Genomic DNA, 16,647 nt, shown 5'->3' with positions numbered 1-16,647 from the left:
CCATTGGCTCGTCCCGCCCCTTCCCGCTCGGAGCCGGCCCGGGCGGCGGGGCCGGGGGACGCTGTGTCCCCGGAGCGACGGCACGGCAGGGGACGCGGGGAGGGGAGGGGACGCGGGCGACAGCAGCCGCAAGAGCAGCCACGGCAGCGCCGCCGCCGCCCGCCGGCATCACGCGCGGCCGCCGCGCCCGGGGGCAGGAAGGGGGGCGCGCCACGTGACGGGGCTGAGGGCGCCCGCCTCTTCCTCCTCCTCCTCCTCCTCCCCGCTCTTTCTTCCCCCGTCCCGCCCCGTTGGCTGTTGCCGTGGCGACACGGGAAGGAGGAGGCGGGGCCGCCGCCCCACCCCGGAGCCGCCGCGGCGGCCCCGAGCATCCGCCGGGCGGGGAGCGGAGCGGAGGCGGCTGCGGCGGCGGGCACAGGGCGGGGCGGCCGATGGCGGGGGGGTGAGGAGGGACCGTCGGCAGGTGCGGGTCGGGCGGGCGGTCCGCGCTGGCGGGAGGATGCGCGAGTACAAGGTGGTGGTGCTGGGCTCGGGCGGGGTGGGGAAGTCGGCGCTCACGGTGCAGTTCGTGACCGGCACCTTCATCGAGAAGTACGACCCCACCATCGAGGACTTCTACCGCAAGGAGATCGAGGTGGACGCCTCCCCCTCCGTCCTGGAGATCCTGGACACGGCGGGCACTGAGCAGTTCGCCTCCATGCGGGACCTCTACATCAAGAACGGGCAGGGCTTCATCCTCGTCTACAGCCTGGTCAACCAGCAGAGCTTCCAGGACATCCGACCCATGCGCGACCAGATCATCCGCGTCAAGAGGTGACTTGCCCGGCGGCCGCTCCTCCGGCGGCCGCGCCCGACGCCCACCTGCGGCCCGGCCCGCCCCGCCGGGGCCTGCGGGCCTCCCGCCCCCCCCCTGCCCCCCCCCCAGCCCCGGGCTCCCCGTGGGCGGGCGCCGGCCGGGGGCGGCGGAGCGGGGGCAGGGGCCGGGGGCTCCGGTGGCTTCCGCCGCTCGCCTCCCCCCAGTTGCGTGTGCGGGGAGTTTAGGGTGCTCCCGTATGGAATACGGTGGAGAATCTGGCCGGAGGCTGGAACCGTGGGGGCGGAAAAGCAGTTGCCCCGGTGGTGCATCGGGTCAGCCAGCCCTCGAGTGCACTTTCTTGGTGGACGTGCTGTGGCCGATGTGCAGGGGAAGCACCTGGATGCTTTCGTGCGGCAGGCGAGAGATCTGCCTGTTCAGATAGATACCTGCATAGGTATTTCCATGAACTTCCCACTCTTAAAAGTGCAGGACGCCAGCCTCTTTTCTCGCTGGAAGTGACGGCTGTGAGTGTTAGGCCTCATGTATGCTGGTGTTTCTCTTAAATTTCCCACGGTCTCGTTGCCAGCCGCTCTGTTAGGAGCGAGCCCACGGTGGTGAAACACCGGTGCCTACTGCCAGTGTGTTTTTATAATCGCTGCGTTGTTTAGATGTGCATCAATCAGTCAGATGTCGGCAGCTGAAACGCAGCCAGTCGCGCTAAAATAAGGGTAGATGCACCATTTGAAATCATAGCAACCGTTTGAACCAGAGCGTAGATGAGAAAATGCCGCTGGCCAGACCATCGCAGACAGAGGTCTGTTACTGCCCGTGGAGAGAGGCTGTAATTATATCGCAGAACTGGTTGTAGCTTTGGCTTGGGCGTCTGAAAGGGAAACCCTTGTAAATAACTTAGTTGGACCACATCTGTTGGATTTGCATCTTAATGTAGAGTAGAGCATAATAGGTGATGATAATAGTAATGGCTAATCGTACGGTCGGGTATGGTCTGTTCACAGAAACTGCCATTCCAGACCAAGGCCTGGGGAAGATGTATTTTGAAATTGGGGAGGAGGGTGAGTAGGGGAAAGGGGAGGGAGGAGGCAAAGCGCTGCTATTTTTAAAGACTTGCAACTTTTTCATAGTGGGTGTTTCTTAATGTGTGTCCTGACTCTCTCAGTGGAGATTTCCAAAGACCAATGTAATGGAGTTATTTTCAATTTATTATAAAAAGTGCATTTTCAGTATCCTTCCATTCTTATCATTTGCGCATACCTTGCAGAAGAAGGTTTTTTCTTTAAGTAGTTCACATAGGCTTCATTAATTAATAAATGCTTTTGGTTTTCTTGTACATAATCGTCACTATAAATTCATTCTGCTTCTGAATTTATATCTGTGGCTTTTGCAGCTTGCTTTGTACCTTGTGCTGGAGCGTCTGCATTCAGACCCCAGCTGACCAGCTGTGGATAGGTGAAGCAGAATAGAAGGCAACTTGTACTTCCATAGTTACATTGACTCAGCACTGCTGAGAGTGGGTCTGAATGCTGCTCTCATTTTTCATCTGCCAGCTCTTTTACTGCAAGACTCCAGCTTTTAGCTTTTGGTTAGATATTTTGTGAGACATATGAGCAACATTGTAATCCTAAATTTCATTTATGCAAAGTAATCTAAATGCAGCTGAAATCCTGAAAATTTTAGCAAGCCCAGATAATTTTAATTGAGTTGTAGTTAAAAGGAATATGATGCATTAAAGGGATGTAGCTTCAGCAAGGGTACCAGATTTTTACTTGTTAACTCGCCTGATTTACATATGTGGGTTGTGGTGGGGGTGTTATGTTTTGGAACTCAGGTTTGCAGGCAGTGTAAGACCTAATGTGCTGTAGACTTAAGCTTGCATCTTTCTTACCAGTTGAACCTGAAAAATGCATATTTACAGATACAATATGCAGCTGTACAAGGACTTCTAAATTATAATTTACAGTTGCAGAAAGGCATTTAATCCATGCTGAGAAACAAATAATCATAGTACTATTTTCTTGGGGGTTTGGATGACAACTGTATGCTTGTATTGATACAAAACCGTGTTCTGAAAAATCTCTGAGCTTTAGTTGTACCGAAAACCAATTGGCCAGGTTCTCTTAAGTGGTAGGTATCTGTGCATTTTACATGTTGTCCTTGCTATTTTGTTTTATTTTCGGATGAAAGAATCCCTGTGTTATACCATAATTAGAGAGTAATTTTAATTACACTGCCAAGAAGTAGAAAAGCCAGTTGAAATTCCCTCTTTGGGATAAGAGATGCACACCTGAGTCTTCTGCTTCCCTGGTCTAACCACCACATACCAGGCCAGCTAAGCTCAGAGAGTCCTGCACCCCACCTGATGAATCTGAGTGACCTTAGAGGCATGAGTGACATGTTCATGAATGAAAGAGAGGAAACTAGTGGACCTCCGCTTAGCTCTGAAGCTTAGTGGTCAGAAGAGATTGAGATCACTCTTGCCACTCTAGTTTCTGTTCTCTTTAAATGGCTATTTAATATTAGCACATAAATAGGCTTAGTCTGAAATCCAGCTCTGCCAGCTTGCGGAGAACTCCCCTAATGGCAAAACTGTGAAGCTGAGCTTCCTTGTGTAGTGTGTGTAGGCCTTGCATCCCTTTCAGTCATGGTACACGGCTTTGTCAAGAGTGGAGGATGTTTCCATGACTTTTAAACAGATAATTAAATTTTTTTCCTGGGAACATTTTAAAATGTAAACAGTATTCCTCTTTTCAAGGTAAAAAAAAAATAAAAATTGTTTAGATCTTTCTAAGAGAGAGTCCAGGTGCTTTACCTTGAGAAGGGAGCCCTGCCAGTTTGGGGTGGATAGGTGCACCCCCAGCAGCTCTGCCTAGACAGAGGATGAGGAGGAGGAAGAGGTTTCAGAAGTGCTCACTGTACTCTGGGCCAGAGTTTCCTGCAGCGCAGAGTGCTGCCAGCGTCAGATGAAGGATCACGGTGGTACAAAATCACAGCTGCTGCTCTTCCTCCAGATGCTTCATCTGAAATGCCTTGATCCAGTCCCAGTTTGGGCACTTAGAACTGGTTTCTGGACCATGCTTTTGCCAAATAGGTCCATTAAGCCTTGTTTCTTGATTCTTGTGTATGCTGAAGGTTTGTACTGCTAGGAAGGTGGAGTGTACATAAGGTAGCTTTGAAGACTACTTACTTTCTGTATTCAAGAAGGATAAAAAGAACCAGCTGCTGCTTTACTGCCTCCTGGTGAGGTAATACACAAAATATGTCACCTGTGCATTGGTAGGTGCTGCAGCTCTGGGGCCTTCTTCCTTAGATCTACAGGCTTGGCAGCAAAGAACTGACTTGTTTATGCTGCAGACAGAACTCACCATCGTTTCAGAATGAGCTGTTTTCTGGAGAAACCTTCTATTTGTGAGAGCAGGGCTAAATTGGATGAGTGGGCCCATGCCAACAGAGGTCTGCAGTGAAGGAAGAACAGAAGCTGTCAAAAGAACAGATTGGAAGTGGTATACCCCAGTTAGATGTCAAGATTTAAAAGTAATTAGCGAGAATGAAGATTAGGTAGTGCAAATTTTATTTTTATTTTTGTGGAAAAAGGAGTTGGGTATCTTCTAACGCTTTTGTGTTTGTCTGTTTTGTGATTAGAAAGCTCTCTAAAGAGAATCTGTTGGTATTTGCCAAATACTGAATTTTAATTTTTAATATGACTGCCAGTGTTCTTCTATTATGAAGGTATGTTTAAAACTCACTGGGTGAGTTTTAAAGTTCTAGGTGCTTGGTTAGCCTTCAATAGTGTAATTTCCCAATCTGTTCTACAGGTGTTTTTATGGTGTTTTTTTCAGGTGAACCCCATGAAATAGGAAAGTTTTGCTATTTCTATTCAAGCAGAAAACTAGAGCCTAGAAGTAAAAGCAAACTCAAAGTTAATTCAAGTTCTTCACTTGTAATTTTTCTAGATGTCTGACCTGTGCTTTAGGTACAGGGCTGTTGCATTCACATTTTAGAGACTAACAGAGCCTACTTACAGTATTTCTCAGAAGTGCTATTTGACTCCAAGTAGTGAAAAAAACTCTATTAATCTAGTGCTTTTTCTCTAGAAGAAAAAGACCAGAACATTTATTTTATTTAGATTGGCTGAGAATGTAGACTAAATTATATAAGTGTCTTGCAATGAAATATCACAGAAATCTATCTTTGAGATGACAATATTCTTTGTAGTCTCTGTGGTTTATGATCAGGATGAAAATCTGCCTCCCAGTCTAGGAATTCTGTGTAGTATTAAAACATACAAGAAATGTAATCATTGAAATTTATTAATTGTGAAATCAGCATCTTCAGTCAATGATAATTGATGTATTTAGTGACTTAATGGTGATTAAGTCTAGAAAACTATATTTGAAATTACAAATTGCTCAAAAGTTTACTTGAAAATATTGCTTTCCAAATACTTTGAAATTGAAGTATGGTTTTTATTCAAAGAACATAAGACCTCTTTAAACAAGGTCAAATTTTCAGTTTTCTGAAGTTCTCTGTATGTTGCATCCTTATTTTCAGAAAATATTTTTCCTACTTTTGAGAAGTAGTTAGAGGATTGTTCATAAACACTAGTATAACACCTGCAACCACAAACATGGCTTCAACCTTTCAGGAAGAAACACTGCAGTGTTTGGTAGAGCTGAAGTATGGAAAATCCTGTTTCTTCTGAAGCGTGCTGTATGCAAAGCTTGACAAATGTCTATGCATTTTCATAGGTGCTAGCTGTGTAGAGGTGGCAGAAATAAGCACACACTGAAATCCTTAAGTCTTTTTTAGGAAGAGTTCTTTTTTGTGCAATCATCTTAATGTAATGGATTGCTTTGAGTACTCATTTTCAGGTAAAAAAAGGCAGAGTGGGTAAAAAGCATGGCCCCCATTCTCCCCTTGGCCAAGCTGCCAGCCACTCTTGTGCACCCATGAGATGAAATCTGGGACTTCATTGGAAGAACAGATTAACAGATTCTAAATCTCAGCAAACATTTGCACATATTCAAGTACGATAGAAGAACTCTACTGCTCTCCATTTTTCTTTTTTCTTAGTTAAGGGACACCTATGGATAGCTGCTTATCAGGTGGCAACCTCACAGATTTATAGGAACAAAATGTAAACGCTTTAAGCATCTGTAGAGATATAAAGGAGAAGTAAACAGAAGTAGTCAGTCATACTTAATTGACTCTGTATATAATATCAGAACTTTCAGCTGTCTGGCCATCTCTTGTGTTTTATTGGGAAACTCATACATAGACTGTCCTCTAGAAAGTGTCTGTAATAGAAAGAGCATAACTCAGATTTGTGCTCTCATGTTTTTAAAGTAACTTTAGAGACCAAAAGAAGCATTGTACAGAGCTTAGATTAATTTTTTTGTGTGTGTGAATCTACCTTTGTTTTAATATGAAATTAATGAACTAATTCTGTCAGATAAAATTATAGGTTCCTACAAGTCTTATATAGACAGTCCTCTAAAAAATGTTTCTGACAATGTACAATTTTAAGCTATAAAAGACTATTTTAAAGTTGTTTGGCTTAATCTTAAAATCACGTATTTCAAGGTGCTCGTGCATCTTCAGAACATGTAACCTTTAATGTTTTTCTGTAGTAACTTTTGAATTTAATTACATATTTGCAGAGTTCTCTTGACTCTTCCCCCTCACACTTTCCCACTCTCACATTCTTGATAATCTGAAATACTCATATTACTTTGAATTTCTTTCATTGGAAAATGTGAAAATTGGAGACAATGCTTATAATCAGAGTGTTCTAATGTGTTGGGTTTTTTTTGGCTGTTTCCCTGTTCCTTACCACCTCCACGGCCTAGTCCAGATAATTTTATAGGTATTCCTTCCCAACTTTTAATTATTTTTCTCTGTAAGGTAAAATGACATGATAGTTTTCATATCTGAACACTGAATATAAATATTTTTTATCCCTTCCTGCTTTTTAGGTGTTCTTTGGACTTTTATTGAAAAAGCCAGGTAGGCAAGCTCCTTTTGTATGTGTGTTTAGTTTAGATTGTGCTAGTTTAGAGTATAGTGCTTTTTTTTTTTTAATGATGCCTTCCTTAGCATCATCTTCTGGGTTTGGGTTTTAATTGCTGCTGTAGCTTATGTTGTTGTAGAGATGTGTGGATAATTTTTGGATAGCTACAATTATCGAATAGTAGAACAGTATGTGGCAAAACTTCTTGAATTTGTTTTTGGTTGTGCAATATTGCTTGATTGTGTCTGTGTTGTAAAAATGTCATTTAATGTGTTAAAGACCAAATATTATCATGGCTTTAATTGCTTTCATAATTTAGTTCAGTAATATAGCATTAGTGCTTGGGGTTGAATGTTTTCTATCTTGCACTTCATTAGACTGTTTTGACAAAGAGTTTTTGAATATTTGGAAAATTTTATTTTAAAAAAATTATTGCTCATTAGAATTTCTAGTTTTGCATTTGAATTTCTGTTTTGCTGAGAGGCCAGTAATTCTTTAAATACTGTTTTTTATAGCCAACACAGTTGTCAGTAAGTTTAATATTTTCTTTCAAAATAATTCTTCAGTTGGATAGTGTGTGGATAGAAATAAGTTTCATTCTTTGGTCAAACGTGAAGCATTCTGGGTAACATTATGTTTAGTTAAAGCTCCTATGTTATCAGGCATACTTTTTAGGCCAGAATTTCAAAAATAGACATTCTTTGGCTGTTGAAAGTTTTTAAATTAAAATGTGAAATGTCTGAGTGGGTGGATTGCCCAAAAAAATCATCAAATCCTTCCATTAAATTTCTTTTCTGGTTTTCTTAATAATTGAATGTCAGATTTTTATTTCTTGTACCTAAGAAAAAACCTGGGGTTACTGGTTATTTAATTTCTGGAGCATTAGAAGTGTTGCTCAAACAGTTTTTTTTCCTCCTTGTAAATTGTGTAGGTGGTATGTGATGATAACATTTTGAGAGAGAATAGGGAAGCAATCAGGACTGCAATGCTAAATTATCCTGGCACGTAGTGACTTGTATAAAGATTTATGTATAAAGATTTTAAGGTAACAAGAACTATAGCTATCTGCTTCTATGGGCTCTCTTATTCATTAGCTTGCTTCTGCTCTTTTTTTGGGGGTTGGATTTGTTTTGTTCTGTTCTGGGTTTGTTTTCCAGAGGTTTCCAATAGAGGACTAGTATTCAGTTTTTGCTGCACTAAGGCAAACACTGTAGTCTAGGTGCAGCTTACAATGGTGAGTGCAACTTGAACACTTTCTTTGTCAATGGGTTGGATGCACTTTGGCAGCTGTGTTGTCTTAAATCCTAGTCTAGACAAGAGAATTAAAGGTGTGTTATGAGCATGTTATCCTTTCTCAACATGAATGTCATGGGGCTCGCTCAGTACAGTTGGGTGCTGTACTCTTCAAAAATGCAATGGTGACAGTATTTTAATTCTTGCCTTGGTTAGCCCTAGACTGGGTGAAAGATCAGGTGAAGGACAAACAAAATGAATGTTTTTAGGATTGATTCGTATGTTTTGAAATATCACTTGTGTCTTGTAGATGGAGCTTTAACAATTTTTTAATTATTATCTTCTGCAAAATTCATGGTAATGAGGAAGACATTAAAGCATTTTTAAAATACTAGGATGCAATACTTAGGGTAGTGGTCTGTGGTAAAATAAAATACAGTTCTTACTTTCAAGAATGGTTTGGGGACTTCCATTATTGTTCTGGTTAACAGGTAGCCACCTTAACTAAAAGATTAATAGTGTTTGAGATTCCCATGCGAGTTTCAATTCAACTACAATTTAATTTAAACTGGAAATGAATTGGATAAGGCACTGAACTTAAGTGCTCTGAATGTTGTGAAGAAGAGCTTTGATCCTGGATTTCTGATTAATTGCAAGAAAGGATGCTTTCAAGAAACAGCCAAATAGGTCACCACTAGCCTATAAGCATGTCTGCTGAATTATGAGCAAGTTTTCATAGGAGAATGTTTGAATTGTTTGCCCTCTTACCCCTAATTTATTTTACAGTAAAGAGTGTAAGCCAGGACTGATCAACCTACTTTATCTGATTAGATCTGGTTGCAGTTTCCAGCACTGCTGTAACATCTTTTAAACTGCTGAGCAAAATCTTACTTGAAACGTTTTATAAAATAATTGGAATGCTTCTGTCTTTTCAAAAAGCTATGAACTTTATAAGACCAATATAGAAATGCATCAATTCTTTCCTCAGGAATTCCTTTACTTTTGAAATTTCCTTACTATGTTTTTAATTTAATTTATAAATTTTATAAACTCCTTGGTTTTGTTAAAACTAAACAATGAATATAAAATGTTGGGGTTTTATACCATTTTCCCCAGAATTTATAAATGAGTGGGGAAAAAAATCTGGTGGGGTTTTTTTTCACCCACCTCTGTATTTAGTGCTGCGAAATGCTGAACAAGTGTATTTTTTGAACTATGACATCAGTCGTAACTTGTATACTGCTACTTGTAAATACATGTTTTTAGGAAGGTATGTTTTCAGTCTGTGGATGACTTTCCTCTGCCAAAAGAACTTGATGTGTTATGGGTTTTCCTAGTAGTTGTCTTCTATCACCAGGTTCAGAATTTGCCCTTCTGCTGAAATAATTCTGCTGAAGGCCTGTCACACAGTGGTGTCTTGTGGTTTAGTTGTGAGGTTTTTTTAGCTTCAAAAATTCAGGTTGGGGTTTCTTTAATAATTGGGAGGGCAGAAGATGATCATTGAACTATTTCTTCTGGAGGATTTTGTCAGATGCCTTTCATACACCTCTAACCCCACAAAGCAAAAAATCTAAACTGGTCTGAGTGTTTTCAGTCTCCAGTTAAATCCAGGTTCTCCATCTCAGTGCTTAAAGAAGGCATCTGCTCCGTTATAACAGTTTCAGATGCAGTTAGATTCTTGGTAGCTGACATGCATGTCATTCCCTACAATGCCTGGAATAGAGAAGAATGAGTCACCTTCTGCTGGGTTAAGGCTGCTGCAGTCCACTGTCAAAGTCCGAGTGACAATGTGAAGTGAGTTCTCCCATTCCTTTTTTCCATTTGGGTGTGGTGTTAGGTTTGGAGAGTGGGGAGTGGCAGTGTTCAGTGTGGTACCACTTAAATCTGTTCAATCTGCTTGGATTCTTTAACAGATGAGCTCCTCAGGATGCATGGAGGCTTTGGAGGTAGGAGAGCTTGGTTTCGTTATTGTACCAAATGTGCAGGATGCAAGCAGGCACTCCTGGCATCAGTCTTCTGAACATGCAGTGCTCTGGAACAGATGCCTTTTTAAAAATATTTTTCTCCGATGCCAACCTTCTCTTTTAATGCATTTCATTTATAAATAAATGAGACCTAGGCCTTTCAGGAAAAAAAACACTAAGCTATTTTTGGTCATTTCCTTAGGAATCTGCTTCTAAGGTGTATAATACTGTTGCAGCAAACCACTCAAACTACCAAGTTATATATACAGAATCTTTTCTCTTGAGAAACAGGCTTGGCCACGAGTCAAAACACTTAAAAAGAATGGGAGAGAAGTAGAAGTCAGTATGTCATCATGAAGCAACAGCTGACCTTTCCTGAAATATTATGGTCACCTGGACCAGGGGAGTCTTCTGGTGATCATTAACTATATGGGATATCAATTTTGCATTTTTGCAGTGATTTCTTAATCTAAAGAGAATCTAAAGAGAATAAGCAGTCCTGAGAAATGACTGGGTACCAGTCCTGGTACCTTTCTTTATCGTGTACATCCTTTTCTGTGGTTCCCTTGGGATTTGTGAATTTGCCTTGTGTCTGTACTTACCTTCATAGTGGTACATCTTCAACAAAAAGATTGAAGAGTGTTTTCTGAACTTGTCTTGCAGATGAGTGGTTAGAACAGTCTTCTGGGAAAGGCAGATGTGAAACTCCTGTGACTAAAGGAGGTGTGTAGTGCAGGTCTGTCACCTCATTGATCAGGGTTGTAATCGCTGTACTATGTTAAATGTGAGAAACAGCATTGACACCACTGGCTTCTATTCCCAGGGCTTTCTGTGGAAGTGATCTCTGTTGTGGATTTGTTGAATATCTCACTGTTGTTGTGTTAGTAGCCTCAGTAAGTAATGTTTAGTGAATTAGGCCTCTTGAGGGGCTTGGCTGCTTGTGTAAGCCTGCAGAGACCTTCGGTGTGTGACCCTGTTTTGGTTCCAGTATGTGGCTCAGCTGGACTTGCACAGCTCTAGGCCTTCAGACAGATACCTTGCTTTGACAAAAACTTTGGGTGGGAGCAGCTTTTCAAGAAATTTACTGGGGAGGGAGACATTTTGTGAAGCAGTCTCCTGGTCATGGGCCTCTAAACACTTCTGGAGACCCAGTATATTTCTCTACCTCAGTTTTGCTTTCAGACCCAGAAATATTTGCCATCAGAAAGAGTAAATCTCTCTACCTCCATTTTCACATCAGTTTCATTCTGTATGTTTTGGGCAGTGAGTTTCTGAATGCCTTTGTATGACTTTTTTAGTATAGAATATGGAGTAGGCCACAGCCTTGATCAAATCATCCACAGCACAGGCTTAACAAGTCTTGTACTTCAGATCCCTTCCTTCTCTAGAAGGAGTTCTATGCACAGCTTATATTGCTGTTTATAAAATTTTATTTGGAGTAGATTCTGCTTAGAAGTCTAACCTTATACAAATCGTTGTCTGAGGGATGACAGCCTCTTTCCTAGAAAGAAACTGGAGAAGATATTAGGATAGCCTGTCAAGAGTCCATAGAGTTTTAGTGTTCACTATCAAACAGGAAGAAACTTGATTAGTTTGCCTTCATTAGCTATCTCTTCTGTCTCTTCGTTTGGTTGTCTGCAGCCTCGCTTAACGTCAGAAGCTGCAGATGCTCAGCAGTCTCCTTTCACGCCATCTCTTTCTCCACTAGCTGGTATAGGTTAGCCATGTGAGAGAATCAATAGCCTTGTGCTCCTTGGTCCTTGATGTTCTAGAAAATTTAAGCATGATGACACATTGTAGAATTTCACTCAATCCAAATATTCCCAAAATTGATTAAAACTGGAGAGATGCCAGGCTGCCTGCTGTGTGTGGCTGTGTTTTGATGGGAGTGGGGTTCAAGAGTCCTCTGCTGCCTTTAAAGATAACATAATGGATCAGCTGGTAATTTTGCCTGGACTGAATGAATGGGTAGCTATCTAATAGTCTCACCTTTAGTCTGGTACCATACAGGATGTAGTTGTCCCAGCTGGGATTTTGGAAGCCCTGTTACTTAACAAAGTATCACTGTCTAATTATGTAGTTGTTGCAAATTTCTGAGTCCCTTTTACTATCTAGCAGTTTGTAGTCAAACTTCTTGTAACTCCTTTATTTCTCATACTGTCTTGTAACCAGATCTCTTAGCAACCAAAATCAGAATATTGCTACCTGTCAGATGAGTCTGTTAACAACCCTTGGCACGGAATACTGTTCATATTACCACTCCAAGTTCCAGTTTTTACATTGTGGGAATGGTGCTGCTGCCACCAGGCCTTTTGCCCCAGATTCCGCCCTGACCATGTAATTGGAAGACTTTCTCCTCATCTGTGTGAAGGTGGTTTTCAGGAACCACAATGAGCAAGTGCAGTCCTTGGACAGTCTCCTGATGGACTGGAGCTACTATTTGTTTCATCTTTTTGATGTTACACTGTTGGTTACGCCTGTAATTGCCAAGAGCTCAACTGCTGGGCTGCAGTGATGGTTTGTAGACAGGACGTGTGAACATTTAATGGGAAGCAGGGCCCTTTCTCAAGGGAAGGAGGTGACAGGCACTTGCAGATGAAATGAACCCTCCATCACAAGACTAAACTGTAGCAGACCTGCTCAAAGGGCCTGTATCTCTCAAAATTATATCACAAGACACTGAAGATAAACATCTTGGTAGCTTGATGGTGGAAATGTGGTTTATCCAGACTGCTTTGTCTTAGGTACTTTACTAACTCTTTGAACAAATCCATGCAATTCAGGTTTTACCTACCAAAGCTTAAAATGTAACTTTCTTATGGAAAGGAAAACAAAATATGCAGAAAGCATCGATTGGAGTACTTGAACTTAAAATGTCCAAATTGCTCTGGAACATAAGGAAGAGGGAAGGTGGGTGCTATGAATTGCAGGGCTTGCTAATGTGTCCCTAGGCTTGACAGGGACACATTGGAGAAAAAGAAACCACCCTGTGTTTACAAAGTTTTCGCCTCTGGAAAGATTTGCTGCATTGTAGGCTTTACAGAGGAAAGAAGTATGATTTTTGAAAAAAGAAAATATTTTATTTCCATGGCTTCTCAAAACTTCATCATTCAATATAATTGCTGCAATTTATTGCAGAATATTACCTTTTCTATTTTTTCTCATGAACTATATTTGGTAAAAAATAAAAAAGAGAAAAGCATAATTTTTTTTAATTAGTCTATTCAAGAAAGAAAACAAATAACCTAAAGGTGTGAAATCGCATAACTTGGGGAATGTTGAATTCTCCTCCAGTTGGTTTTTAGTCAGAAATAGTGACTGCCATTGTGGTAGCTTCATCTGCCAGAGAGGGACAATGGTGAGCTCAGCCTTGGATGAAAGCTGAGAAGTCACACTTTGAAAGTCCGTCATTACTCTAAAATTAAGCAATTGTATTGCCTTCCTAGCTGGGATAATTAGTCTGGTAATTGAAGTTTACATTCTTCTCCAAGAAATTATCAAAACACTTGCTTTGAAAGACTTTGTCAGCAAGAAATGTGGTTAGATTAAAAGGACTGGGAACAGACTAGGCTTCACACCTCTGCACACACCTTCAGATTAATTGGAATGGCCTTTCTGAATAGGACAACTTAATGTGGAAAAAATAATTAATGAACTGTTTTCAGGAAATTCTAGTTACCAATTAGTGATTCAATGAAGAAGGTGTAATGGACTCGGGGATGTGTGCGCAGTACCTTTAAACATAACCTCTTTCTTAAAAGAAAATCTTCTTTTTCAAATATTTCAATATTTTCAAATATTTTCTTACTGTTACTTTACAGGGCTAAGTATACAAATTACCATCCTTTCTCTACCTAAAATGTGACAAATAGACATGTAAATATTGGGGTAATATTTTCTTTCTTAGAATAAAATTAAGTACTTGCTGGATTTTTTTAATTAAGTTTGCTCAGAAGGAGAGATGTTTAAAATGTGTGTACAACATACACATACAAATATATGCATATATGCGCACAAGAGATTTTCAGTCTTTTAGCCATATGGGATCAGGACTCAGGATAAAAGGAAAAAAATGAATGAATTCTATCAGGTTCTGCAGTCATCTTCTGTTTTAAAAAAATTAAAATAGGCTTTGTCTACATGTGAAAATTCTTTCACCAAATTGCTTCTGAAATTTGTTTAAACTAATGTAAAGCCACATTGTTTGTCTCATACCTAATTTGGGCAATATGAAAATTGGTATCCATGCAGGAATTTACAGCATTTAAGGAAGTTTCTTGCGTTTGCCTGGCTTATTTGTGTTTCCCTCTGAAAAAAAAGCTATGTCAGTAAGAAACACAGGCACTGATTTAATTCCGTTTCCCTCTCTCACACACCTGTGCAGGGGTTGCTTTTTCTGTCAGCAAGGGAGGCCCGTGCTCTCCGTCGCTGGGTGACACCGGCCAGCGGCCGGCACACGGCCACGGGCAGAATGCCAGCATGGAGCCGCTCCGCTGCCCAAGGGATGCTGCCAGCCGGAGCCCTGGGCTCTGACCCTGGTGCTGCTGACACAGCTTTGGCACGGCCAAGGTGCCCACATCCCCAGAGATGCAGCAGCGTGGTGCTGGTGGAGTCCCAGGGGCCAGCCTTGCTGCTGGGGTTAACAGGTACAAGATAAAACAGTCTGCAGGCTTGACTGGCTGCCACGGAGTGTCTTCGTGGACAATAAAATGCCTGTCAGACAGGTTAGTAAAATTCTTCTGGGAAAGAGAAGCTTTTTATAACCTAGAGTAGACCCAAGGAAATTAACATTTATACAGTAGTTAAAATATAAATAGCTCGACATCTGAGATGATGACTATATCTGAGTTCCTCGTTCTAGATGGCTTCATTTTGATAATTAATCAAGTATTAGATTTGAGTTATTCATACACACATCTATGTATGTGAGAAAAAGTAAAATGTTTAGATTTTACTGTTTTACCAGGTACCCCCCTGTATTTAATGTCATCTTATAAACAGGTTCTTACTAAGAAATATCTGGATATTCAAATGGATTATATTCACAACACTGATTCAGAATGAAGTGGTCTGTTGTTTTTCTTTAATTGGTACCCATCTTATTGTAGAAACAATGAAAATATTTCCTAAGAAAATTATTTCTGAAGTTTATGCTCAAGATAGAAGGGAGGTTATCAAGAAATTGTTCTCTATATTTGTCTTTATTCCACTTAGAGGTAGTATGTTGGGAGGCAATATTTTGTATTTGAAGATGAACCAGAATTTATTTTAATAAGAACAAACAACTATCAAACTATCAAAAAATCCTGACAATTCTGAAGCTCTTATTTTGGTCTGTTCATCTTTAGATATGGAAACAGTTTCACTTAACAAGACAATATACACTTTTTGAATACAATTTCTGGAGATAGAAAGTTGAGATATTGAAGATGGAGCTGACTTGTTAAACCTGTGGAGAATAAAACCTTCTTGGGGCTCTATTTATTTATAGTAGGCATATGATAATTAGATAAATTGTTCTGTAAGGTAAAGGCCACCAGCTTTCTGAAGTCATGGCAGAATGGTTTTGCGTACCAAGTTGAAAATAAAATGTTCTGATAGAAACTTGGCAGGAGTGAAGAGGCTTTCAGAGCATCTGCTCATGATACTAGTCAAGGCCTTGGACTTTTACTTTTTGGTAGAGGAGGGTTTGACTATGGTCAAAAGGAACTGAAAAAAGAATGCTATTTCTGCAGTAAAAGAGAAAATGCATTTATACTGTTTTGTCCTGAATTGGTTCACTGGATCAGTGTGGTCAGTTGCTTAGAGTTTCTGTAAAGTAGGTCATCTTCTGAAAAATATCCAGAGTTCCACTCTAATTGTACCATTGTGAGGAAGATCTGTCTCAGCAGAGCATTTTTTGCAAAGTATTTTTGTGTGCATTGTGGGATGTTTTTATTAGCTTGAAGGACATTAAGCTGTATTCTTCTTTAGTTTCTAGGGCAACGCGAGTCTCTGCTTTGAACTAGACACACAAATTCTTTTCAGGCTATTCAGTATCACAAAAACTCCAGTATCTACCTTCCTTAGCTTCTACTCAGGGACTGATCAAAGAGCAGAAGTTCAGGCCAGGTTGTTTGCCAATTTGACCTGTTATTTTTGTTTTACTTTTTCTTTAGTTTTAGTGACCTGCAGCTAGGTTCATTGCAAACAGTCAAATTCTTTGAAAAGCAAATAAATAAAAGCCTCTATGGAACTGCAGTTTCTATCAGTATGTAATGCTTGATTCTGCAGACTAGATCGTGGCAATCAAATTATCAGAGGTCAGTTTTGTGACCAAGGTTTGCATTTCAGGGGTCAGATCTGGGTAATGCCAAAAGTCAGGAGCACAGACTTTTTGGAGTAAAAGGTTCTTACCTTGAAATGGAAGAGAAACTGTTTCTTTCCCTGTGGTTCTGACTGGACAGGACAACATGATTCTTCCTGAACTCTAATCCTTTGGAAGTGGGTGATGCTACTAAGAAGGTTTTGAATTAATTGTTAAGTCTATTCTTGAAGAATGTTAAAGTGTAATTTTAATGAGCTAGAGAAAATCCTATTAAAATAGTTTAAACAAGTTTTGCAGTGGAATTTTTATTAGTGATTATAAA

The 16,647-nt window shown here is 40.7% G+C and overlaps 1 protein-coding gene across 1 annotated transcript in view; it reads left to right on the top strand.

The window, feature by feature from the left end:
- The first annotated feature begins 348 nt into the window (after positions 1-348).
- Positions 349-16,647, top strand: part of RAP2A (RAP2A, member of RAS oncogene family) — a 31,567-nt gene continuing 15,268 nt past the window's right edge. Inside the window, exon 1 of the mRNA XM_039730418.1 lies at positions 349-813. Coding sequence (XP_039586352.1) covers positions 500-813 — 314 coding nt within the window. The 5' untranslated portion in view covers positions 349-499. The remainder of the gene's footprint in view (positions 814-16,647) is intronic.

The sequence above is a fragment of the Passer montanus genome, unplaced genomic scaffold, assembly GCF_014805655.1.
Source record: "Passer montanus isolate IOZ18808 unplaced genomic scaffold, ASM1480565v1 scaffold72, whole genome shotgun sequence".
NCBI lineage: Eukaryota > Metazoa > Chordata > Aves > Passeriformes > Passeridae > Passer > Passer montanus.
Note: the sequence above shows the minus strand (reverse complement) of the source record. Positions and strands in the feature narration are given on the sequence as shown.